General features: G+C 34.3%; 1 protein-coding gene across 2 annotated transcripts in view; it reads left to right on the top strand.

Annotated features, from left to right (window-relative positions):
- LOC133190571 (phosphatidate cytidylyltransferase, photoreceptor-specific-like) overlaps nt 1-25,058 on the top strand; it is a 217,557-nt gene extending 192,499 nt beyond the window's left edge. For both annotated transcript variants that reach the window (XM_061326273.1, XM_061326272.1), the window contains exons 10-11: nt 13,056-13,159; nt 24,818-25,058. In XM_061326273.1, coding sequence (XP_061182257.1) covers nt 13,056-13,159; nt 24,818-24,944 — 231 coding nt within the window. In that variant the 3' untranslated portion in view covers nt 24,945-25,058. The remainder of the gene's footprint in view (nt 1-13,055; nt 13,160-24,817) is intronic.
- The last annotated feature ends 1,887 nt before the right edge of the window (nt 25,059-26,945 follow it).

Genomic DNA, 26,945 nt, shown 5'->3' with positions numbered 1-26,945 from the left:
TCATGCATATGCACATGAATTCTGAATAGCTTTTGCTCATTTTGCTATCCACCCCCATAATTTAGAAAATTAATCTATAATGCAAAGATTCTGCCTAATTTCATGAAGTTTTAAGGGAATGAGGCACCAAAAGTGAGTAAGGAAGCATTTGGGGAACATCAGTAGCGTTTTCCGTTACAATTAAAACAAGAGGCTCATGGGCCACAACACTAACCTGAGTAACTTTGGCCCTGCTGTTCTTCACTAGACTTTCCCCAATGTAATACACCTATTGTGGTCCCATCCTACCTAGGGTCATTATTTTAACAATTCAGAATCTACACTACCCCAGGATACTTCCACATAAGTTTCAGCTTTTCTGGCCCAGTTGTTCTTGAGAAGAAGATTTTTAAAGATTTTTTTCAGTATATTTCAATGTCAAACTTGGATTCCCTATTGTGGCCCCACCGTACCTGGGGGGCCATGTTTTTAACAAATTAGAATCTACACTACCCCAGGATGCTTCCTCATAAATTTCAGCTTTTCTGGCTCAGTGGTTCTTGAGAAGAAGATTTTTAAAGATTTTTTAAAATATATTTCAATGTAAAACTTGGATTCCCTATTGTGGCCCTGCCCTACCCCGGGGGTCATGATTTTAACAATTTAGAATCTACACTACCCCAGGATGCTTCCATGTAAGTTTAAGCTTTTCTGGCCCAGTGATTCTTGAGAAGAAGATTTTTTAATGACCCCATTCAATTTTTGCTTTTTCTAGATTATCTCCCCTTGAAAGGGGGCTTGGCCCTTCATTTCAACAATTTAACTTCCCCTTTACCCAAGAATGTTCTGTGCAAATTTTGGTTAAAATTGGCCCAGTGGTTCTTGAGAAGAAGTTGAAAATGTGAAAAGTTTACAGACGGATGGACAGACAGCTAGACAGATGGACGGACGACGGACAAAGGGTGATCAGAAAAGCTCACTTGAGCTTTCAGCTCAGGTGAGCTAACTAGGGATGGCAATTTCTAAACGGTTAACCAATTAGTCGGTGGGATTGATGGCAATCGGTTATAAAATCTGTAATAGATTAGTCGAAAAAAATTAGAATATATGTAAAATTGAATGCAATCTTCTTAAATTTCATTTTGAAAAATTTTTTTTGCTGAAATGTTGATAATTTAGTGTTTTCACATATTTATTTAAGCTAATTTGGAGGTAATTATGGCTCTCCAGATTAAATTTGTGGGGTAATTGGTCAGTCTGAGATGTGTAAATTACTGTTAAAACCCCATGTCATTACCCTGACTGTCCTGTAATTCTTTAATGAAAATAATCAGCGTTGAGCACTTTGAATTGGTGTGTGTATCTTTTGCAGTCATCTATCAAATTAAATTATTAAACAAACATTGTAAATTAAGTGATACAGTTTAGACTTAATTTTGATTATGGTGACAATGAAGAATGACCTTGTGTGACATCCGCTTGGAAAATTATCCACGATTTCTCAGGCATGTTTTATGGTTTTCTGAATTTTTTCTTATCTATTGACAAAAAAAATATGCATTAGTTTTCTCATCAAGAATAAAGACAGAATGTTTTTAACTTCTAACATCTTTTTTTAAAGTTTTCTTGTGCATAGGAAGAGAGCTACTTCAAAAAAGTCAAGAAAATGTGTAGTTTGATACGGTTAACCGGTTAATCGGTCAGAATGTCTTGTGGTTAACCGATTAGCAATTCTGTATTCGATTGCCATACCTAATTAAAACTAGTTTTAAGAGAGTTGACTCTACAGTGAAAACTACAATAGAAAAACTCCTTCCATTTATATCATATGTAACTTGCATCGACTTCAGTGCACATGCCAAGTTAAGGGAAATTCAATCATCTGGTAATTTTTTGGGACGTACCGTCTCAAAATACAGGTACATTTACTAAATGATTATATGGGAAAGTGCTACTTTGGCACTTTGGAGCAAATTTTACAAATACTTCAATAGATTTTTTGCTCAAATTAAAATGTATGATGAGTACAATTATACTGTGCATTATATATAAAATAGGGATGGCAATCGAATACAGAAGTGCCAATCGGTTATCCGCAAGACGTCCAACCGATTAGTCGGTTAATCGTATTGAAAATTTCGATATATTTTTCCATTGTAAGCTCTCCTTTACATAAGTAAACAAGACTATACAGATGTAGTACTGTAATGATTATATTTGATCAGAACACTATATTTTATTTCAATTTTAATAGGCAAAAAAATTATTTAATTAATAAATAAATAAACATTAAAAAAGAAAGTAAAGAAGAAAAGAAACATAAAAAAAGATACTCATGAAATATGCCTTTTTTTAAAAAAAAAAAATCAGAAGAGATGTCGCGCAAGTCGTCACCATAATCAAAACTATGTATGCTACCTATGTATGTACTATCGCTTGTTTAATAGGTAACTACAAAGGACAGTAGAGGTTAGGTACACATTAAATTCAGTTCACAGTACTCAACCATCATTTAATTAAAATCATTAAAGACACACTAGTTAGAGTGGGTAATGACATGGTGTTTGAACAGCAATTAGCAACTGACCAATTCCCCCCCCCCCCCCCCCCCCCCCTGTCAATTTGGAGAGCCTTAATTATTTCTGAATTGGCTTGTTTATATGGATAAAAATGCAAACATTTTAGATATTTTTATTTGTATTTTTGATTGAATTTTCAGGATATTGTGTTCAAATTTACGCATATATATTAATTTCTAACTGATTACAGATTTTCTAACCGATTACCATCGTTCCGACCGAGTAACCGGTTAACCGATTACAAATTGCCATCCCTAATATAAAACATAAAATTCTCTCATTTGGTTTCCAGAGGTAGCATCTCAAAATTTTAAAAAAATCTGAAAATTTCCTGTTTCTGTGGTGTAATGCAGAATATGACAAATGATTAGGCCATCTTCCTAAAAATGTCATGACTCAAAAAATTTTTAACCTTCAGGAAGCAATTTTTTTAATGCATTACAGTTAATAAATTTTGAAAATTCAGCATTGATGTTGAAATTTTCTAGGAAAAAATTCCCACCTACCTACCTACCCACTTTTTTCATCCCGAGTTGGGAGAGGGCAACCAAACATTAGTTTAAAGTTGGCCTTGTCAAAAAAAATATTGAGAAAATAACTACAAGATTTTTGAATTCCTGTGTTTAAAATTTCAAGAGCAAACAATACTTTTTTGGTTTATAGCATTTTTATGGTCACCTCTTAAAGAACTTCAATTTATCAAAACGTCACAAACACACTATTACGACGTCCATCTACCTATCATTTGAAAAATTGCTAAAAAATCAGTTCTTTAAAATAGTAATTAGACTTTTTAAACTGTGATTTCTTAATTTTGTTAAACTGATAAATTATATGAAAATAGTTATATTAAAAGAGTAAATACGCTTAATTTTTGTATGCTGTGCCAAGTATTGCCCAATGAAAACCACAGTCGGCCCCCTTAAGGAGGCTCATTACCCCCACAGTTTATTTCATATTTCGCCTTCCTTCACTAAAACAATCAATCCAATTAATGATTGAACTTCTGGCAAGTCTTTTGTCTTTGTACAGACCGACTAGCTAAAAATGGCCCAACTCAAAATATTTTAAACCTACAGGAAACTATTTTTTTTATGTATTCTGGGAAATAGATTTTAAAAATTCATTACAGCACCACATACCGTAAAGTCGTGTGTATTGGCCGCAATGGTGTAAAAGACGCACCCCCAAAGTTGGGGTGAAAATCCTGAAAAAAAAAAACGCAGGTCCTATGTAAAAAGCGCATCCAAAAAACGCATAAATTGGATGTGACTTTAATTTTTTCTAGTACAGTAACTTAAGATGAAAGTAGGAAAATTTACGAATCTCAAACGAAAGTAGAAAGTCCGCTATTTTAATCTACGTATTGTAAGTGTGCAAGTGTGAACATTTGAATTTATTAATCTTTTTTAATAATTATCTAACCAGAGATGATAAAAGAAATACCTGATTATTTTCTTCTCAAATTCATTCCAAGCGTGTTATGAAGTTATGCTTACCGATATAATGCATAACAAGCGCATGTCCATATTTACGTAAACAAAAATCATACCCAAGTGATATTAGTGTCAAAGGTTTGGCTTTGGGTAATTAATCAGTTCTTGGTAATTATCGATAATTATTTTAATTAGCTAGTGCGATGAACAATCAGTGCTGTGACCATGATGACGTGCTAAATGAACATTTTAATATTTATGTCTTATGAACATTTTCTTGAATGTTACAAAATACGTTTTTATATGTGCTTCTGACTGAAATATGTTTTAATAAAGTTCTTTTAAAAAAACGTGTCACTTTCATTGCAGGTGTTGAGGTGATAATTTTTAAGTAAACAATGGTCATGTCCTACGTGACAACATAGACTGAAGTTATATATAGCAATGACGCGACAATAGAATCCCTAACGATTTGCACCTCTAGTTGCATATCTGAAATTTAAAAAAAATAAAAATAAGATATTGAATTATGGATAATTCAGAATATATCACAAAGATTATAGTTGTTGACTCATTAATAGGTATTAATATATTTATGTCTTAAGCGACATGCAGTTCTTGTATATGATATAAGCGACGGTAGTTCAAAATGGCGGAATACGCAATGGAAATAAAACAAAAACAAAGATCGTTTTTCATTATGATTTTATTTATGAAACGATTGTCTTTCTTTCAACAGGTAGGGTAGATGTATATGACTACAACAGGTAGGGCTGACGTATATGACTCTGAAATAAGAGTAATAGTAATAAACTTTGACGTAATTGGTTACAAAGAGTAATGTTAGGCCTAATCAATTCAAACAGTTCGGAAAAATGGTCCTCGTGACCTGGAAAAAAGGGGGTTGTGTTTTGTTCCAATGTATTAAGCGCATCCCTAATTTTAAACAATTTTCTGAAGAAAAAAAGTGCGGCCAATACAAGCAACTTTACGGTATCTAGTAGATTTTAAATATTCAAATGAGGTTGTGATACCATAAATAATTTTTAAAGATTTTTTAAAACATTTTTTTTTTTGGCTAATTGTTTTATTTCAAGTTCCCTATTTACAGAATGGAAGAAATCTCGGTGTCTAGTGATGGATATCTTCTTCAGATATGTAAACAAAAACAAAATGATAACATTTCACAATATCAAATATTGTTTTTAGTAGAAAAAATATTTTTCTCAAAAAAAAAAAAAAAAAAGGAATTAATATGATTTTCTTCTTAATCTGTACATAAATAATTTAGAAAATCAGTTATAAATAGACAAAGAATGTATGTCAATGACAAATTGAATGAAGAATGTTCTATGGAAATGAAAATTCCAATTAAAAAAAAAACAAGAGGCCCAAGGGCCTTAAATTGCTCTTCTAATAAACTGTACAACCTATCACTTCTATTTGAAGCCTCTAAGTATCCTGTATATTTAGATAAAGCCTTGAAATTCCAAAGGTAGGTCATCATGACCTACATTTTAGATGAAACACTCTATAGAACCCAAGATGATTCTAAGCCAATTAGTACCTGAGAGTAGGTCATGGTGACCTACTTATCACTTGTCATTCTCTGAGGACCCAAGATCCATCAACTAAGTTTCATGATTCTTAGCCAATTGATACCTAAAATATTTTTAAATTATAGCCATAAAATTTCAAAAGTAGGTCACAGTGACCTACTTTTCAGATGATATACTTTGAAGACCCAAGATGCATCAACTGACAAAGTTTGATGATTCTAAGCCAATTAGTACCTGATATATTTAAATAAAGCCATAAAATTTCAAAAATAGGTCACAGTGACCTCCTTTTTAGTCGACTAATTCTGCAGACCCAAGATGCATCAACTGACAAAGTTTGGCAATTAGTACCTAAAAATATTTAAATAAAGCAATAAAATTTCAAAAGTAGGTCATAGTGACCTACTTTCAGTCAACTTACTCCGAGGACCCAAGATGCATCAACTGACAAAGTTTGATGATTCTAAGCTAATTAGTACCCGAAATATTTCATTATAGCCATATAAATTGAAAAGTAGGTCATGGTGACCTTCTTTTCAGTAGTCATACTCTGAGGACCCAAGATGCATCAACTGACAAATTTTGATGATTCTAAACCAAATAGTACCCGAAAAATATTAAATAGAGCCATAAAATCTAAAAAGTAGGTCACAGTGACCTACTTTTCAGTTGTTGTACTCCGACGACCTAAGATGCATCAACTGACAAAGTTCGATGATTCTAAGCCAATTAGTACCTGAAATATTTCATTAAATCCATAAATTTTCAAAAGTAGGTCATGATGACCTACTTTTCAGTTGTACTCCGAGGACCCAAGATTCATCAACTGACAAAGTTTGATGATTCTAAGCCAATTAGTACCTGAAATATTTAATTAAAGCCATAAATTTTCAAAAGTAGGTCACGATGACCTACTTTTCAGTTGTACTCCGAGGACCCAAGATTCATCAACTGACAAAGTTTGATGATTCTAAGCCAATTAGTACCTGAAATATTTAACAAGAGATGTTTGTGAAACACTTATGCCCCCCTCCCCCAAATCATTGGCATTTTTCTAAGTCCAAGGGGCATAACTCTGTCTGAAATAGCTCGATTGTATCCAAAACAGAACTTGACCTAGATACCAAATTTCATTCCAGTATGTGCAACCTCTGTGAAGAAATTGAATAGAAACTGCAAATAATTGGAATTTTTCTAAGTCCAAGGGGCATAACTCTGTCCGAAATTGCTCGATCGTACCCAAAACAGAACTTTTCCTAGATATTCTTATGATAAATCTGTATACCACATTTCATTTCAGCATGAGCAACCTCTGCAAAGAAAATGAACGGAAACTATTGGTGGACCGACAGACAGACAGCAGCAAAGCAATGTGCCCTCCCTTCTTCGAAGGGGGGCATAATTAAAGCCATAAATTTTCAAATGTAGGTCACAGTGACCTACTTTTCAGTCGTCCTACTTCAAAGACCCAAGATGCATCAACTCACAAAGTTTGATGATTCTAAGCTAATGAATACCCGAAATATCTAATTATAGTCATATAAATTGAAAAGAAGGTCACGGTGACCTACTTTTCAGTCGACCTACTCAGAGGACCCAAGATACATCCACTGACAAATTTTGATGATTCTAAGCCAAATAGTACTGAAAATATTAAATACAGCCATATAATTTAAAAAGAAGGTCAAGGTGACCTACTTTTCAGTTGTCATACTCCAAGGACCCAAGATGCATCAACTGACAAAATTTGACGATTCCAAGCCAATTAGTACCTGAATATTTAATTAAACCTATAAATTTTCAAAAGTATGTCACGATGACCTACTTTTCAGTCAACTTACTCCGAAGACCAAGATGCATCAACTGACAAAGTTTGATGATTCTTAGCCAATTATTACCTGAAATATTTAATAATAGTAATTTAAATTGAAAAGTAGGTCACAGTGACCTACTTTTCAGTCGACCTACTCTGTGGACCCAAGATGCATCAACTGACAAATTTTGATGATTCTGAGCCAAATAGTACCCTAAATATTTAAATATAGCCATAAAATTTCACAGTGACCTACTTTTCAGTTGACATTTTTCGAGGACCCAAGATGAACAACTTTCAAAGTTAAATGATCTTAGGCCTTAAAATGTCCAAATTATGCCTCTAAAACACTTTGAAATCGAATACCTGCAAAGTTCAAAAAGTACCGTATATACTCGCCTATAAGTCGGTTTTTTGGGAGTCAAATTTTGGTCCAAAACTCTATGTCCGACTTATAGGTGAGTCATAAAAAGATTTGTATTTTTCTGGACAGCGAAATGTAGCATTTTTTAAACAACTTCGACGATTATCGTTGACAAATGTCTGGACATACTTTTTTTTATTATATCATTTATGTATTCTAAGATTATGCATAAAGTACAAGTATTTACATATTATAATGATTTTATTTTCATCTTGGGTGTATATTATTTATTTTATTAATTATTAACAATAATATTCCTTGAATCAGTCTGTTAATTAACTTGTGACTCACTGTAAATCTATCGTTTATCAGTAAAATTGAATTGCAAACCCGATATAATACGTTCAGCTTTAACGTATAATCATATGTACCATCGACAATATTTTTGACAACAGATTTAATATTGTTAAAAAATTATTCAGAATATTATTTTTGACTCTATTAAATCTCGATTTTTTACGAAAATGTTTTCCATGTGTGGTACACAATTCTCTCGGGGCGCGTGCCACTAAATAAACATGGTGTCAGGTAAGGGATACAGGTAATTATGAGACAATAATTGCCAATAATAGATCAAATGTAGCCTTTATAAATCAAGAACAATAGAGCACCTCGTAATTATAAAATTTCTCATAAATATCATCGGAATGTTGGTAGACACGTAACATAGTTCATCACCACGCCAAAGAGACTGAGATCCGCGTATGATCGAGATCGGTGTATAAAATATACAAGACAAGGGATTAAAACAAAACAGTGTAAAAAGAAAACAAAAATGGCAGTGGTTTGATTTATTGAAAAATAAAATATTAATTATCGATGTCATATCCCAACATATTATTTGAACACAGGTAAATACATTAGAGTATTGATATGAAATTTATTAGTGACGAAAAAAAATTTGAAATTGTCCACGGATCCTGGCAAAAAGTTGTACCGACTTATAGGCGGGTCAATGCCAAATTCCTCCAAAATAACCTCAAAAAACACAACTGACTTATAGGCGAGTATATACGGTAGGTCACTGTGACCTACTTTTTAATAAATATGTTTTTTGGCCCCAAGATGCATCATCTTACAAGATTTAATGATTCTAAACCTCTCAGTATTTGAATTAATGACCTTAATTGTTTTGAAAAAGATCAGCCATAAAATTCAAAAAGTAGGTCAAGGTGACCTACTTTTTAGTTGATGTACTTTGAGGACCCAAGATACATCAACTGACAAAGTTTGATAATCATAGGCCTTAAATTGTTCAAAATATGCCTCTAAATCATGATTTGAACAAACTTGAATCTACACTATCTGAGGATGCTTCCATATAAATATGACTCATCATGGCTTTGCTGTTCTTGAGAAGATTTTTAAATATTTTTCCTTTATATTTCTATGTAAAACTTTGATCCTCCATTGTGGCCCCACCCTACCCCCGAGGGTCATGATTTGAAACAAGAGGCCCACGGGCCTTATAGGTCACCTGAGTATCATGCAACAACTTCGCCACAATGGATTCATGTTTTAAACCAGAGGCCATGAAATTCACAATTTTGAAAGAGGCACACTTGCTCATCATAATTTTACATTTAGTAAGCTTACTTAATACCCAGAAAGAGAGCAGAGGATTATCAAAGAATTAATGCATTTTCACTATGTAATCATTAGAGCCCTGACCTAACACCAGAACCATGATGCAGGGGCCATAAAATTCACAATTTTGGAAGAGGCATCCTTACATATCATAACAATACTCTTAGTTCATCAGCTTAATACCCAGGAGAAAAGAAGAAGATTTTCAAAGAATTATTGCATTTTTATTATGTAATCATTAGAGCCCCGCCTTAACACCAGAACCCCTGACCCAGGGGCCATGAAATTCATAATTTTGGAAGAGGCACCTTTACTCATCATAACTATGCATCAGTTTGTTTGTTAAATACCCAGGATCAAAGAAAAAGATTTTTAAAGAAATAATGCATTATCACTTTATATTCAACAGAGCCCCACCCTAACACCAGAACCCCTGACCTAGGGGCCATGAATTTCACAATTTTGGAACAGGCACCCTTACATAGCATAACTATACTCTTAGTTCATTGGCTTATTACCAAGGAGAAAAGGAGAAGATTGTCAAAGAATTATTGCATTTTTACTATGTAATCATTAGAGCCCTGCCCTAAAACCAGAACCCCTGACCAGGGGGCCATGAAATTCACAATATAGGAATAGGCACCCTTATTCATCATAACTATGCCTTCAGCTTGTTTGCCCTGGATCAGAGAAGATTTTTAAAAGAAATAATGCATTTTCACTATACATGTATATTCAACAGAACGCTGCCCTAACACCAGAACCCCTGACCCTGGGGCCATGAAATTCACAATTTTGGAAGAGGCACCTTTCATCATCATAACTATGTATTTATTTTGTTTTCATAATATCCAAGAGCACAGAAGAAGCTTTTTTAAGAAATAATGCATTATCACTATATATTCAACAGAGCCCCACCCTAACACCAGAACCCCTGACCCTTGGGCCATAAAATTCACAATTTTGGAAGAGGCACTTCCTCATCATAACTATGTACTTAGTTCATCGGCTTAATACCCAGGAGCAGAGGAGAAGATTTTTGAATAATTAATGCATTTTCACTATATAATCATTAGATACCCACCCTAACACCAGAACCCCTGACCCAGGGGCCATGAAATTCACAATTTTAGAAGAGACACCTTTCCTCATCATAACTATGCATATTGTTTGTTTCCTAAATACCCAAGAGCAGAGGAGAAGATTTTTTAAGAATAATGCTTTTCACTACATATTCAACAGAGCCCCACCCTAGCACCAGAACCCCTGACCCTGGGGCCATAAATTTCACAATTTAGGTAGAGGGCTCAATGCTTATTACATTCATGCCAACAGTTTGCCTGCTTGATGCCCAGGAGTAAAGAAGAAGATTTTTAAAGATTGCATTAATTCTTATGGTTTTAGCCCCACCCCACAGGCCCCGGGGGGGGGGGGGGTCATGAATTTCACAATTTTTACTCCCCTTCACATATAGATGCTATGGGCCAAATTTGGTTGAAATTGGTTCAGTGGTTCCAGAGAAGAAGCTGAAAATGCTCAAATGTTAACGCACGACGGACGACGCACGCTGACGGACGAAAAGAGATAGCAATAGGTCACCTGAGTAAACTCAGGTGACCTAAAAATTTGAATCTAAACTACCTGAGGATGCTTCCACATGAGTTTCATCTTTACTGGCCCAGTGGTTCTTGAGAAGAAGATTTTTAAAAGATGCTATTAATTTTTCACTAATTCTTTATTATCTCCCCTTGAAAGAGGGCGTGGCCCTTCACTTGAACAAACTTGAATCCCCTTTACCCAAGGATGCTTTGTGGCAAGTTTGGTTGAAATTGACCCAGTGGTTCTGGAGAAGAAGTTGAAAATGTGAAAAGTTTACAGACAGACATACGGACAGATGGACTATGGACAAAGTGTGATCAGAAAAGCTCACTTGAGCTTTAAGCTCAGGTGAGCTAAAAAGTAGGTCATCACGACCTACTTTTGAGTCAACATGATATGAGGTCCTTAGATGCATCAACTGAGAAAATTTGATGATCCTTGTCCTTATAGTAAGCAAAATATCAACATTTTAATAAAATGTAATATTTGGTCAACTTTGAAGTGACCTTGAGACCACGCCCTTTTCCCCAGGGTAATTCCCCATGCAAATTTTAATCTACAACATATCCTCATCCCTTTTTGTAAGTTTGGTGATAATCTACCCAGTGGTTCTTGAGAAGAAGATTTTTTAGCAACCAGTACTTTTGTTTCTATTTTCTTAATTATCTCCCCTTGTTTAAGGTTCACAACCCTAGTTTTAGTGTAAGTAGGAGCCCTTGGGCCAAGGATACCCTGTGACAAATTTGACAATAATTGGCCAAGGGGTTATTGAGTTATGGCCCACATTCTAACAAGAGGCCCATGGGCCACATCGCTCACCTGAGTATCTTTGGCCATGCTATTCTTTACCAGATTTCCCCCCTTGTAATACCTATTGTGGCCCCCCTATCCCCGGGGGTCCTTATTTGAACAATTTAGAATCTACACAACCCCAGGATGCTTTCACATAAGTTTCAGCTTTTCTGGTCCAGTGGTTCTTGAGAAGAAGATTTTTAAAGAATTTTCCTATATATTTCAATGTAAAACTTGGATTCCCTATTGTGGCCCTGCCCTACCCCCGGAGGTCCTGATTTGAACAATTTAGAATGTATACTACTTGATAATGCTTCCACACAAGTTTCAGCTTTTCTGGACCAGTGGTTTTTGAGAAGAAGATTTTTAAAGATTTTTCTTATATATTTCAATGTAAAACTTGGGATTCCCAATTGTGGCCCTGCCCTACCCCCGGTGGTCCTGAGTTTAACAATTTACAATCTACACGACCCCAGAATGCTTCCACATAATTTTTAGCTTTTCTGGATCAATGGTTTTAAAAGATTTTTCTTATATATTTCAATGTAAAACTTTTATTCACTATTTTGGCCCGACCTACCCCCGGGGGTCCTGATTTGAACAATTTAGAATCTTCACGACCCCAGAATGCTTCCACACAAGTTTCAGCTTTTCTGGTCCAGTGGTTCTTGAGAAGAAGATATTTAAAGATTTTTCTTATATATTTCAATGTAAATCTTGGATTCCCTATTGTGGCCCCACCCTACCCCCGGGGGTCATGATTTTAACAATTTAGAATCTACACTATCCCAGAATGCTTCCACATAAGTTTCAGCTTTTCTAGCACAGTGGTTCTTAAGAAGAAGATTTTTTAATGACCCCACCCTATTTTTGTCTTTTCTTGATTATCTCCCCTTGTAAGGGGAGTTGGCCCTTTATTTTCACAATTTAAACCCCACTTCATCCAAGGATACTTTGTACTAAGTTTGGTTAAAATTGGCCCAGTGGTTCTTGAGAAGAAGTTAAAAATGTGAAAAGTTTACAGACGGACGGACTGACGACGGACAACGGGTGATCAGAAAAGCTCACTTGAGCTTTCAGCTCAGGTGAGCTAAAAAGTTTACGCACACCACACAAATGGCCATAGCATTAGCATTAACATTTGAACATCTAAAATTCAGAATAAGACTAAAATTTTTAGAATATATATATATATATATATATATATATATATATATATATATATATATATATATATATATATATATATCTCAAATCAAATGTTCTTTAAAAAAATTTTTTTTAAAGGATTTTGGAGATCTGATCCCTGGACATGGAGGCATAATGGATAGATTTGACTGTCAATTTTTGATGGCAACTTTTGTTAATGTCTATTATGGTAGTTTTATAAGGTAGGTAAAAAAAATTTATAAATATGATGTATTCTGTTCATCTAATTTTTGTCATTTGATTTTAACTGATTACAATTTTATGCAGTATTGATACTTATTAATGTTGAATAAAGGTTGGTAAAAATGGGCCAGATTGTTAAATGAAATATGGAGATAACGAGCAGTAATCAAGCTCAAAAATCCATTCAAACAATATACAGATCAGGAGCAGAGCAAACATGGACGTCTAAAACATCAGAGGTTGGATCAGGTGCCATGGAGGAATGAGCATCCCCTGCCGACCAGTCACATCTGCCATGTCCTTGCCACGATTTAGAAACAATGGAAAATTCTGCATACAATTCATTGTCTAAATAATAGCCTAACAATTAGTATGAAAAACATCCAGCATTCTACCCAATGACAGATTGTATTTGCCAAGAAGGTCATTGTATAGACCATAGAACTTGTGAAATGATGACTTCAAATGAGACTTTTGATATTCTTGTTTCATCAACTTGTTCATCAATGACTTCCTCGCTTTAGAAATTGTTCATACATAGAGCATGCCCTTGCGTATTGAATCAACTGATATAAACCCCATATGCAGGTAATAAGGGTATATCGCTACATGAGTAAGGGAAGTTGATGATTGAAAAGTTGAAGTCATCACGTTTATCAAAAAGCTTTGTTGTTAGGTTACCATTAACATCTTTTACTAGTAAAATATCAAAATATGAAACAGATGTGTCAGACTCTGTGGTATCTTTTATTTCAAGCTCACTGGGATATATCGTGTCAACATATGAATGGAAGTAACTCTTGTTAATTGACAATACGTCATCAATATCTAAATGTCAAGTTGAAGGCCACAGGAAGTATTTTCTTCTTCACATGGATAAGATTTTGAATAAATTCTGCTTTACGTGAATACAAAAATAGGTCTGCTAATAATAAGGCGCAATTGGTAAACAAGGGAACTTGGACAGATTGTTGGAAGACCTGGCAACTGCTTCACTAACAAATCTTAGCTTGTAAACATAAACGTGAACATAGCACATAAGAGCATTTCATGAAGAGTTACAATTTGCAAGATACGATTAAAGTTGATCATAAGTCTGCAAGCAGTCAGGGGCACTCTTAAGATACTTACATGCAAGTAATTTCATGAAAAAAAGCGACACAAAACAGAAATATAAGCAAGAAAGAAAATTATTGTCACTTTTTAGCTCACCTGAGCCGAAGGCTCAAGTGAGCTTTTCTGATCAAAATTTGACCTTTGTCTGCTGTCGGTGTTGTCGTTGGCATTGTCCTTGTTGTCGTAAACTTTTCACATTTTCATCTTCTTCTCCAGAACTACTGGGCCAATTTCAATCAAACTTGGCACAAAGTATCCTTCGGTGAAGGGGATTCAGGTTTGTTCAAATGAAGGGCCACGCCCTCCTCCAAGGGGAGATAATTATGAAATAGCAAAAAATTAATGGCATTATTGAAAAATCTTCTCTTCAAGAACCACAGGGCCAGGAAGATGAAATTCATGTGGAATTATTGTCAGGTAGTGTAGATTCAGGTTTGTTCAAATCATGACCCCTGGGGGTAGGGTGGAGCCACAATGGACGATCAAAGTTTTACATAGGAATATATAGGAAAAATCTTCAAAAATCTTCTTCTCAAGAACAGCAAAGCTATGATTGGTCATATTTATATGGAAGCATTCTCAGGTGGTGTAGATTCAATTTTGTTCAAATCATGACCCCCAGGGTAAGGGTGGGGCCACAATGGATGATCAAAGTTTAACATAGGTGTACATAGGAAAATCTTCAAAAATCTTCTTCTCAAGAACAGCAAAGCTTTGATTGGATATATTTTTTTGAAAGCATCTTCAGGTAGTGTAGATTCAAGTTTGTTCAAATCATGACCCCCGGGGGTAGGGTGGGGCCACAATGAATGTTCAAAGTTTTATATAGGAATATATAAGAAAAACCTTTAAAAATCTTAAGAACAGCAAAGCCACGGTTTGTAATATTTATATGGAAGCATCCTCAGATAGTGTAGATTCAAATTTGTTCAAATCATGACCTCCAGAGGTAGGGTGGGGCCACAGTGAAAGTTCGAACTTGTAGAGAAAAAAGTCACAGTTAGTCAAAAAATTATGTAAGCAGTGTAGATTTAATTTTGTTCAAGTCATACCCCCCCCCCCCCACTCCCTTTTAGGGGTAGGTTGGGACCATTTATGCATTTAAGCTTTTCAATACTAAACTGATTTTTCCTTTTTTCCTGGCCACAGTGCTCAGGTGAGCAATGTGGCCCCTGGGCCTCTTGTTTAGTATCCACATCTGATTTACACCACTTCTCGAATATATATTGTTGCACAGTACACTTGAAGTTTCTCCTTCACTACTGTTAATATCTTAGGTATCTAAACACAGTTTCGTATAAAATCCAGGGGTTTTTCTCAGAGAAAAGCATGATGGGTAGGGATTTCCCTGCTATTTTTATGCAGTGTACATGAAAATTGCAGCTTTTTTATTTTTATTTGCATAAAGTAGAGTCTTATCTTAAGATTAAATGAAAAAAGTATACAAATTTTTTTTTAGAATTAGTTTTTGTGTGACTTTTTAATAGTGGGAGATAACTCTAAAAACACCCATTTTTCACATGTGCAGAATTGCATGATTTTTAGAAGCAGGTAAAGTAGGTCTTTAAAAAGCTGTAAAATGTACCCTAAAAGTACAACAAAAAGAAACCTACATGTAAGGACTTGTTCGTGAAATGCATAGCACTTATTAGCTCTTTTGAGCTAAAGGCTCAAAGAGCAAATGCTATGGCTATTTGTGTGGTGTGCAGTGTGCGTAAACTTTTTAGAATATGGGCCATAACTCAAGAACCCCTTGGCCAGGGGGTTGAAATATATGGTAGCCTGACGCCCGGGGCTAGTCATTTTAAGACTCGGGCTAGCTAATTTAAATGTAATGATAGGCCGTCGGACTAGCAGAACGGAAAGAAAATTCTCGTCTGTTTAATTTTGCTTATCTATGTAGACTGGTTTCTTTTGAATAAGAACTACATTGTACTTTAATTTGTTTCTGTCACCACAGCATTTGAAACTTTAATTTAACTTATGTTTTCACTTTGCATAAAAAAAATTTTGGGCTAGTTAGTTTGAGGTTTGGGCTGGTAATTTTTTACTGATCAGTAGCCCCTGGGCTAGTGGGTTTTCCAGGAAAATTTCAACCCCTGCCTTGGCCAATTATTGTCAAATTTGTCACAGGGTATCCTTGGCCCAAGGGCTCCTGTTTATACTAAAACTAAGGTTGTGACCCTTAAACAAGGGGAGATAATTAGGAAAATAGAAACAAAAGTACTGGTTGCTAAAAAATCTTCTCAAGAACCACTGGGCAGATTATCACCAAACTTACACAAAAGGATAAGGATATGTTGCAGAGTAAAATTTGTACAGGGAATCACCCTGGGGCAAAGAGTGTGGTCTCAAGGTCACTCAAAGTTGACCAAAAATTACAGTTTATTAAAGTTGCATAATGAGTCAAAACCATGTGTTTCTTTTAAGAAAACTGTATCACAAAACAAAAGATTTCTGTGAAATATGAGTATAGCGAAGTTTTGACAACTCAACTGAACTGTAAAGCAAGAAAAAAAACTGCATAATATAAGTGCCAGAAAAACAAATGTTGTATCTATCACTTTGCTTTTATCGTCAATGTCAACAATGTCAAGGTCACGCGTCCTTTATTTTTAGCATGAAACTTGTAAACAATGTTGAATTGGGGCAAGCAAAAGTAAGGAATAAATTATGATCATGTTTTTTTGAAGATTGCATCAAAATTCTCAGTCATCCGACATTTATATCTATGGAATTGAAACCATGGTAAATTCTTCAACTTTTCAGCGCATGCGTACAATAAAGAGGAAGAAGTGAAGCAATATTTTTGTGATGGGTTATACAAAGATTTTTTTTACTTTTATTTTTCTCCATTAAATTAGATTTTTTAGGTTCTGAAACCTGTAATTTTCTGAAACCTAGTATCTTCAAGAACTGAACAAAATTTGCATGTGTCATGCAAAAATTCTACAGTTGTCAATTTTCCCGTTTGTCCATCACAGTGTCACTTTAAAATGTTGATATTTTGCTTACTATAAGGACTAGGATCATCAAGTCTTGTCAGTTGATGCATCTTAGGACCTCATATCATGTTGGCTCAAAAGTAGGTCATGGTGACCTAATTTTTAAATTTTGCGGCCATTCTTTTTCAAAATGATTTAGAGGCATATTTTGAACAATTTAAGACCTATGATCATCACTTTGTCAGTTGATGTATCTTGTCCTCAGAGTATGTCACCTAAAAAGTAGGTCACCTTGACCTACTTTTTGAATTTTATGGCTAATCTTTTTCAAAACAATTAAGGTCATTAATTCAAATACTGAGAGGTTTAGAATCATTAAATCTTGTAAGATGATGCATCTTGGGACCATAAAACATATTTATTAAAAAGTAGGACACAGTGACCTACTTTTTGAACTTTGCAGGCATTAAATTTCAAAGCATTTTAGAGGCATAATTTGGACATTTGAAGGCCTATGATTATGACACTTTGTAAGTTGACGCATCTTGGGTCTTCGGAGTAGGTCGATTGAAAAGTAGGTCACCGTGACCTACTTTTGAAATTTTATGACTGTATTTAATATTTTTGGGCACTATTTGGCTTAGAATCATCAAAATTTGTCAGTTGATGTATCTTGGGTCCTTGGTGTAGGTTGACTGAAAAGTAGGTCACCATGACCTACTTTTCAATTTTTATGTCTATAATTAAATATTTCGGTACTATTTGGCTTAAGAATCATCAAAATTTGTCAGTTGATGCATCTTGGGTCTTCGGAGTAGGTCGACTGAAAAGTAGGTCACCATGACCTACTTTTGAAAATTTATGGCTGTAATTAAACATTTCAGGTACTAATTGGCTAAGAATCATCAAACTTTGTCAGTTGATGCATCTTGGGTCTTTGGAGTACAACAACTGAAAAGTAGGTCACCATGACCTATTTTGTGAAAATTTATGGCTTTAATTAAATTTTTCAGGTACTAATTGGCTTAGAATAATCAAATTTTGTCATTTGATGCATCTTGGGTCCTCAGAGTACGTCTACTGAAAAGTATGTCACTGTGACCTACTTTTGAAATTTTATGGCTGTAATTAATATTTTCAGGTAGTATTTGGCTTTGAATCATCAAAATTTGTCGGTTGATGCATCTTGGGTCCTCAGAGTACATCTACTGAAAAGTAGGTATGCAGAGTTAGTTGACTGAAAAGGAGGTCACTGTGACCTATTTTTGAAATTTTATGGCTTTATTTAAATATATCAGGTACTAATTGGCTTAGAATCATCAAACTTTGTCAGTTGATGCATCTTGGGTCCTCAAAGTATGTCATCTGAAAAGTGGGTCACTGTGACCTACTTTTGAAATTTTATGTTATAATTTTAAAAATATTTTAGGTATTAATTGGCTTAGAATCATCAAACTTAGTTGATTCTGCATTTTAATGACTCTTATACCCACAGTCTGATTATGAAACATGTCGCATCTTGGGACCTCAGAGAATGACAAGTGATAAGTAGGTCACCATGACCTACTCTCAGGAACTAATTGGCTTAGAATCATCTTGGGTTCTCAGAGTGTTTCATCTAAAATGTAGGTCATGATGACCTACCTTTGGAATTTCAAGGCTTTATCTAAATATACAGGATACTTAGAGGCTTCAAATAGAAGTGATAGGTTGTACAATTTATCAGAAGAGCGATTCAAGGCCCTTGGGCCTCTTGTATTTTCTGATTTCTGTGCTGTTTGTGATCAAGGGAGCTAAAAATGCATAGGTGTATTACAATTAGATGCATAAACTTCCTTATTTCCCCCATGTTTCATGTGTCAAGTACACCTTATTAGTTAGTGATAAATGCAATATATTTATATATTTATAAAATTCACCATTTTATCTTTCTATTGATATATAGATATCTATGTAACAAGTCTTCATACATGTATTTCTTTATGGGGGTCACTTTTGCTTGTCCCTCATTTAGTTACGTCATACATAAAACTGTGTTTTGCACCCTTAGTGAGGAGTAAAGAAAGAGGCTTGGTAGAACATTTACTGGAACCCGCTATGTATCTCTGTTTGTAAGGATTTTTATTAAGTTTCAGAATCCAATACAGATATGGTAATTAGGGCCCGCAAGGATTTGCTGGTGCCCTATAGTAATCACTCTGTCTTTCTGTCTGTCTGTCTGTCCATCTGTCTGTCTGTTTGTCCTTCTTCCGTCCACAAATTTTCTGTTTTTTTCTAATAACTTTTTTTAGGATTGACCAATTAACTTCAAATTTTGTATGTTGGTTGAATGTTGCTAAGTTTGGTTCCTCTATGTCATCCGGTTTGGAGCTGGGGTGATGGGGTAGATTCCTTAACTTTATTTAAGAGTGAATGGGCAAAGAGAGTTAACTGCTGAGAATGTTCCTATTGTAAACTAGGAAAGGCTGCAATGAGTCTCTTTGGATTAATTAACTTTCCTCTTGAAGAAAATCCAAAACATTTATCTTTATCTGCCACATTGAGATTAATTAACACCTCTGTCTGCAACTGAAGTTTGTTTTGAAGTTGAGTCAATTCTGAATGCTGTTTACATTCTCTGAAATGTGAATTTAAATAATGTTCATACTTTATTTTGGTAAAATACACTGAGTTATGATTTTATTGAATTCTAAAAACAAGATATAGATAAAGATATCTTTTTTATTATTATTATTTTATTTTTTTTTATTTTTTCTTTCTTTTTTTTCCTACTTTATGTAAATTCAAGCATACTATTTATTTTAACAGGTATTCAGATAATAACCTCATTCTTTCATTGCTGAAAAAGTTATTATTGTAAACTTCGAAGAAAAGGTTGAGAGAGCAGTATAATTAATCCCCTGGCTTTGATTATCTTGCTGGTTGCAGAAAATTTTAGAGGGTTATCTTTCTGTCTTTGTAATATTGATTAACACCTTTGTCTGCAACTGATGTTTGTTTTGAAGTTAAGGTCAAGCCTGGGTGATATTTGCATTCACTGAAGGCTGGTATTTTAGAAAACACATGCTTCATTCTTCTTTAAATATACATTTAATTGAGTTATTATAAATATGATGTTTTTTACTGCCTTATGTAAATACAAGGATACTATTTACAGGCTGTTGGATATTTAGCAGTTGCTGTTGCTTATTCTTCTTTATATATTTTTAAATTTTTGTAATCAAGTAAAATTCTCATCCCCTAATCTGCACCCTTATATTTCTACCCCTCGGTGGGGCCCTTGCTGACTGGTCAGATTTCTAGTTCAAATTCATTTTGGTTGTTGGGATTTAAAAAAATATTCAAAACTGACATATGATTTTGAAGAATTTCCTCCTTGGAAAGGGAGCTATGAGTATAAACTGGATTACCACTTGTAGAATTAAATCCAAGTTCCTCTAAAATACATTTTATAGACCCTTACAAACAAAGGCAATATTGTTACCTGCTTTGTCATCAGGGACCAGTACGTACTGATTGTGTAATCTATGTAATTCTTTTTTCACTTCTGAATTATTGAATACAGAAGGATAGATGGTTTTCATATTGCCCCTTGATTAATGCAAGATTTTAACATACATCTGATACATTTAATCCATTCTGACAAAGTGTCAAGGTCTTCTGTTTCATGTCTGGCCCATCGCCTGGCATAGTCTTCTACAGAATCCATAATATTTATGAAATTACGATGCCAGTTGAAGGATCGGGGTTCCCTATATTTAGGACCTTTTAACATTAGTGATCTAAGGTCTTCATTATTAACTATATTTACATCACCAGTAATAACGTGTCCAGCAGGACTAGAGTTATAGGGTGAAGAAGAACATGTACAAGGGGGATTATGTTTCAGATATTCGATATCTAGGCCCTGTAAAGTTTTCTTGTAATTAAAAAGTTTGGAAGCAATAATCGATGTATATTTTTAGGAAATACAAGGTGTAGACTTTAACTTGAAATATGGTGGAATAAAGACTGGACCCTTTTGTGATTAAGAATATTACTTATATTAACCGCGTCAATTCCTTTGTTGGCATATTGAAGTTTAAGGAAAAAACGGGTTGTTTTAGCTGCATTTTCTTCTGTAAATCATGGGGGTTTAAAAAGCCTATGATTTGCAATATCCATAATCACAGATCCGAGCCTGTATTCTGGTGTCGAGGAATCAAAAAATGGACTTTCCTTGAACTTTTCAAGTAGACTATTCAAAACTTTCAAAGGGACAGAGTAAAGTTTGGTGTGAATGTGATGACCTAACTGTTGATTTACATAAGGTAGTAACGAATCAAAAGAGACATCATGTATTAAAGGTTTATTGTAAGACCGATGCCCATGACTACGTTTACGTCTCTGTGTATAGTTAAAAAGTCCCATCACATTGACATTGTTACACTGTGGACTGGAAAGATTCCCAACTCTACTGACATTGTCATTGCATCCATAGGGAAAGGCCATCCCTAGTTTTCTAATCCAAAATTCTTCTTGTTGTCTTTGGAAAGGTGTACTCGGTGATAGACTGTTTGTGTGATGGTAAATCTTTTCTAGAATTCTAACTTTCATTGACAAAATAGAATGATCAGGTAAATTAAAGTGCTTGTAGAGAAGCTGCTGGCCCCCGTTGTTTATTTGAAATCTGTGACCCGATATTCTTTTATGAAGTGAACCTTTGGTTTCACCAACATAAATAAGTCCACAAAGATTACATTCTATTCCATAGACAACATTAAAATATTAAAACGTTACATTTTGTACATTGTTAAACCTTTCCCTTGCTTCAATTTGGTCCCTCCATTTAGAATATTAAAACGTTATATTTTGTACATTGTTAAACCTTTCCCTTGCTTCGACTTGGTCCCTCCGTTTGCTCAGTACCAAATCTCATGGTACTTGGGAAAAGTTTTCCAACATGTTCTTATCCTATGCATCCAAAATTTTAGTAAGAGCTATGTATTGAATATTTTGTTAGGCAAGTGCTCCATCCAAGGTCATCCCTACCCCCCCCCCCCCCCCTTTAGTTTTAGCTCACTTGAGCTGAAGGTTCAAGTAAGCTTTTCTGATCAAAATCTCTGCCATTGTTGTTGTCTGTGTCATAAAGTTTTTACAGTATCATCTTCTTAAGAACTGCAGGGCCAATTTAAACAAAACTGTCTCAAAGTTTTCTTGGGTAAAGGGGATTAATGTTTGTTCAAAGGAAGGGTCAAGCTCTTTTTAAGGAGAGATAAGAATGACTGAAAATTTCCAAAAATCTTCGCAAGAAACCACTGAGTCAGAAAAGTTTAAACTTATTTGAAAGCTTCATTACATAGTGTAGATTTATTTTGTCCAAATCATGACCCCCAGGGATAGGGTGGTGCCAGAAGAGTCGATCAAAGTTTTACACGGAAACATATAAAAAAAAAATCTTTAAAAATCTTTTCAAGAACTATTTGGCAAGAGCAATGCAAACTTATGTGAAAGCTTCATTACATAGTGTGGAATAAAAATTGTTCTTACAAAACACTCCTCCTACTGTTTTATCTGATTTGGATGAGGCTGCACAAGTAGATTATACTAAGATACATAATTTTGTTTATCTTCTTTGATTTCCTTGAACAGTGTTTTCATGGTTATTAAAATAGATACAGTCAAACCTTATTATGTCACACTAGATGGGATATCCGATGATTCAAGATAACCTTTAAATTATAGGTGGATTCTGGGAACCAGGGTTTTCTTGTATTAAAAAAAATATTTTTAGACCCCCATTTGACCCCCAGGGTGAAAATGAAAATTTTGAAACCTAATTGCACATTTACAGGACCCCACCAACCATCTTCCAAAAGATGATTAGGATGATCTGTAAAATGTAAGAGGAGTTCTGGGAACTTGCATAAAAAACGTCATTTTTCCCATTTGACCCCCAGGATGAAAATTAAAATTCCAAAACCTTATCGCTAGTGATGTACCGATTAATCAATTAAATTGATTATCTAATCGAAATGGTTACCGATTATAGATAATCGATTATAATTTTGATAATTGATTACTCAAAATATTAGTTAAAAGCAAATTATTCCTTTGATTTTTGATTCATTCTTCTTTGAATTTAACTAAATCCTAAAAAATAATCTAATAAATAAACCCAATGATACAAAATATTTCAAAAATGTATTCTAGAAATCACTCCAGAATGTCTAACCAATTCATTCTTCATTCAAAAATGAGCAAATAAAATATTTGAAATTAATCGATTATAGTGCATCCGATTGTTCTGATAATCGATAATAAAAAAAAATCCCGATTTCCCATCACTACTTATCGCACATCTACAGGACACCACCAATTATCTTCTAAAAGATGATTAGGCTAATATGTAAAATGTAAGAGGAATTTTGGGAACCAGGCCATAGTAGAAAAACATCATTTTTCAACCCCCATTTGACCCCCAGGGTAAAAATCGAAATTTCTGAAACCTTACTGCACATCTACAGGACACCAACATTCATCTTCCAAAAGATGATTAGGCTACTCTGTTAAATGTAAGAGGAGTTCTTGAAACCAAGCTTTTGTAGAAAAAACATAATTTTTTGGCCTCCGTTTTGCCTCTAGGGTAACATTGAAAATTCTAAAACCTAATTGCACATCTACAGGACACCACCTATCATATTCCAAAAGATTGATTGGTTACTGCTTAAAATAAAAAGAGGAGTTTTAGGAAAAAGAAAGTGTGACAGATGGACGGAATAGGGTAACAACGATATACCTGAACTTTCTTTAGAAAGTGCGAGTATAACAAAAACAACACATCATGTGATCAGATAGATTTTAAAAATTTTGAATTAAATAATATCAAAAAATGAACATGATATGAATTCATTTACTTGATGAGGAAAAAAATGTGATGCCTGAAATTACAGCTGTATGATTATGTATAATTAAAATCGTATAGCTGTTATTTCAGTCTTCTTGGATTGATCTCATGCCGCTCAGTTAATGTTAGTTTTTGGCACTTGCTCTTGGTTTGCCTAGGGTTTACTTTGGGTGTGCTCTGTGTTTGCTTGGGGTCAGCACTAGCAGACCCTGAGCAAACCAAAATTGAACATGGACAGCAATCTCGAGGTTCAGTTTAGGTCCACTATCTGTTAGATTGTGTTTGGTTGATACTGTGTATATTTGATTGCATTGAGGTACATTTTCACCTTTCACATATAGGTAGATTTTGATGAAATATATGAATTGCACACCTGCAATTTAAAGGACTTTAAAAATAGGACAGGGTTTAATGTCAAGGAGAATTAGATGTAAACAAGATACCCTTATCTGAAATATAGAAAAATAGATAAATCTTTTCAATAGGTTTGTCTTAATTTCATTGAAAATGGTACTCTCTGAGGATACACATATCAAGTATTAAGTACATAAAAAAAATAGTGCTCATATTTTGTCAATCAGGGGTTTGGTGGGGGGTCGTAGCATGAAATCCTTTGATTCATGACTGTGGCTCTATGTGGTAGTAACCTTATTTATCATGTATAATACTATTTCTTGCAAATACTATGTTGGATTTTCTGTATTTTTCAGAGCACCAAATCCACAGAAAATCATTCAAAGTGTTCTTCTTTTGACAACAGAGGAGCAGTTACATGTTTTTTACATGCTAAAGGAGAAACTTTTTCAGAAGGGAATACTGAATGAAACTAACTTGTGAACTCTTTTATAGCTACTTTAGATGAAGAAATAATGTTACTAAAAATGAAAAAGGTATGCCACCCAAAATTAAACTTTTATTTAATAAATATTTAAGTACAGTTGTACTAAGGTATCTCAAACTTTGATATCTTGAATACCATGAATATGTAGAAGGGAGATGGAACTCTTACCTTTTTGTTAAAGGTGCTTAGACACAGATTTGAAGTTAATATTTACTCAAATTTTCTGTATAATTTCATGATTTATATGTTGCTGTAACATTTCATACGAAAATTTGATAAAAATCTTATTTTTTCTGGAAGTTATTGAAACTTCGAATTTCTGGATGCATTTGATAGACACATCCTTGCACTTTCACAAATTTTAACTTTATCCTTATTACTTAAGAAAAGTAGCAATTTTGTTGTTTATTAATGAAAATATTAAAACTATAATGCAGAAATTTCAGAGTAGAAATGTAGAAAGCAAAATCCTCTCACCAGTATTGTCAGTCCGTGCTCAGTGGTGTGTGCAGAGTTTAACAATTGAGCACACCCGGTGAAACGTAATCATTAACAACAACAGAGCTCGTGCCCTGTTTACAAAAACAGTTTATGTTTCACGGGTGTATTCAATTGGTTAAACTCTGTACACAACTACACAGCACTGAGCACGGGCTGACAATACTTAAGTGAGTGGGTTTTGCTTTCGCGCATTTTTACTCTGAATTTTCTGGATTATAGATGTAATATTATTCATTAATACACAACAAAATTGCTACTTTTCTTAAGTATTAAGGATAAAGTTAAAAATTGTGAAAGTGCAAGGATGTGTTAATCAAACGCCTCCCGAAATTCGTAGTTTCAATAATTTCCAGATTAAAAAAGTTTTTAATTTTATTTTCATGTGAAATGCTATAGCAACATATAAGTTGTGATATTATACAGAAAATTTGAGAAAATATAAACTTCAAATCTGTGTCTATGCACCTTTAAAGTGTTTTAAACTCAATATCTCAAATCCTTTAATACCTAGTATTTTTGGGGGGGGGTCCTTTTGGGTTTGAGATAATGATGTTTAGCTGTATCTTTTTTGACATATGATTTCATCATTAAAAGACCAAGATAAGTTCTTAATTGTGTTTGTAATAAATTTTTTAGTGTTGCAAAAAAGCACTTATTAGATTTAAATTTCAACTCATATAGATAATGCTGCTGATCGGCATTTTTTCATAAAAAAATTCAATGTATTTTATCTAAACTATTTCAGGATTCAGGTTAAATGTGGTACCTTTTGTTATTTATATTTCAACAGTTAATGTGAGAATCATTCACACCATTGTTGATCCATATTTGGGTGTACCCTCAATGCATTAACATTAAGGCTTATGTGAAATTTGAGGGGGTGGCATTCACAGATATTTAGAGTATGAAGTGCATGAGGGACACTCAACAAATTCTTCGCAGTAACTAGGTATACATTGTATACTAATACTTTTGCTTGTGCACTTCACATAAAAGAAAATTGCACCAAATTTTCATATGTATAATGCAAGCACCTGGTCAATTGATCTGACTCGGTGTTTAAACCTTCATTGTGTGATGTTAAAGGAAACTTGTGTTGTGACCACTATGCTATACATGTAACTTTCAACTGCAATAATTAAGCCATACGAAAAGAGATCACATTTAGAATGATCAAGAATATCAACATAAGTGAGATGGATAAAGATATCAAAAAACACTTACAAGTGGAAACCTCACGAGAGGAAAATAGGTCTGTTGACCATTTAGTCCCACTCATGCGCCTCTAGTGTCCAAGTCAATTCTAATAAGACTAACACTCAGTGGTACACAGATGAACTTAGGACTGCAAAACAACAGAAGCGAAGAACAGAGAGACTCAAGGAATTTTTCCATCTGCCTGGAAGGAGGACTTAGTTCTTCCACTTCTTAAGAAACCTGGACTTGATAGGGAAGTGTTAAAAAGCTATCGACCCATATCAGACTTGGTGACTTTT

This window comes from Saccostrea echinata, unplaced genomic scaffold (assembly GCF_033153115.1).
Source record: "Saccostrea echinata isolate AGI-Se365-2 ecotype Australia unplaced genomic scaffold, CSIRO_AGI_Sech_v1 ptg000022l, whole genome shotgun sequence".
In the NCBI taxonomy this organism is placed as follows: Eukaryota; Metazoa; Mollusca; class Bivalvia; order Ostreida; family Ostreidae; genus Saccostrea; species Saccostrea echinata.
This window is presented reverse-complemented; position numbering and strand designations above follow the sequence as displayed.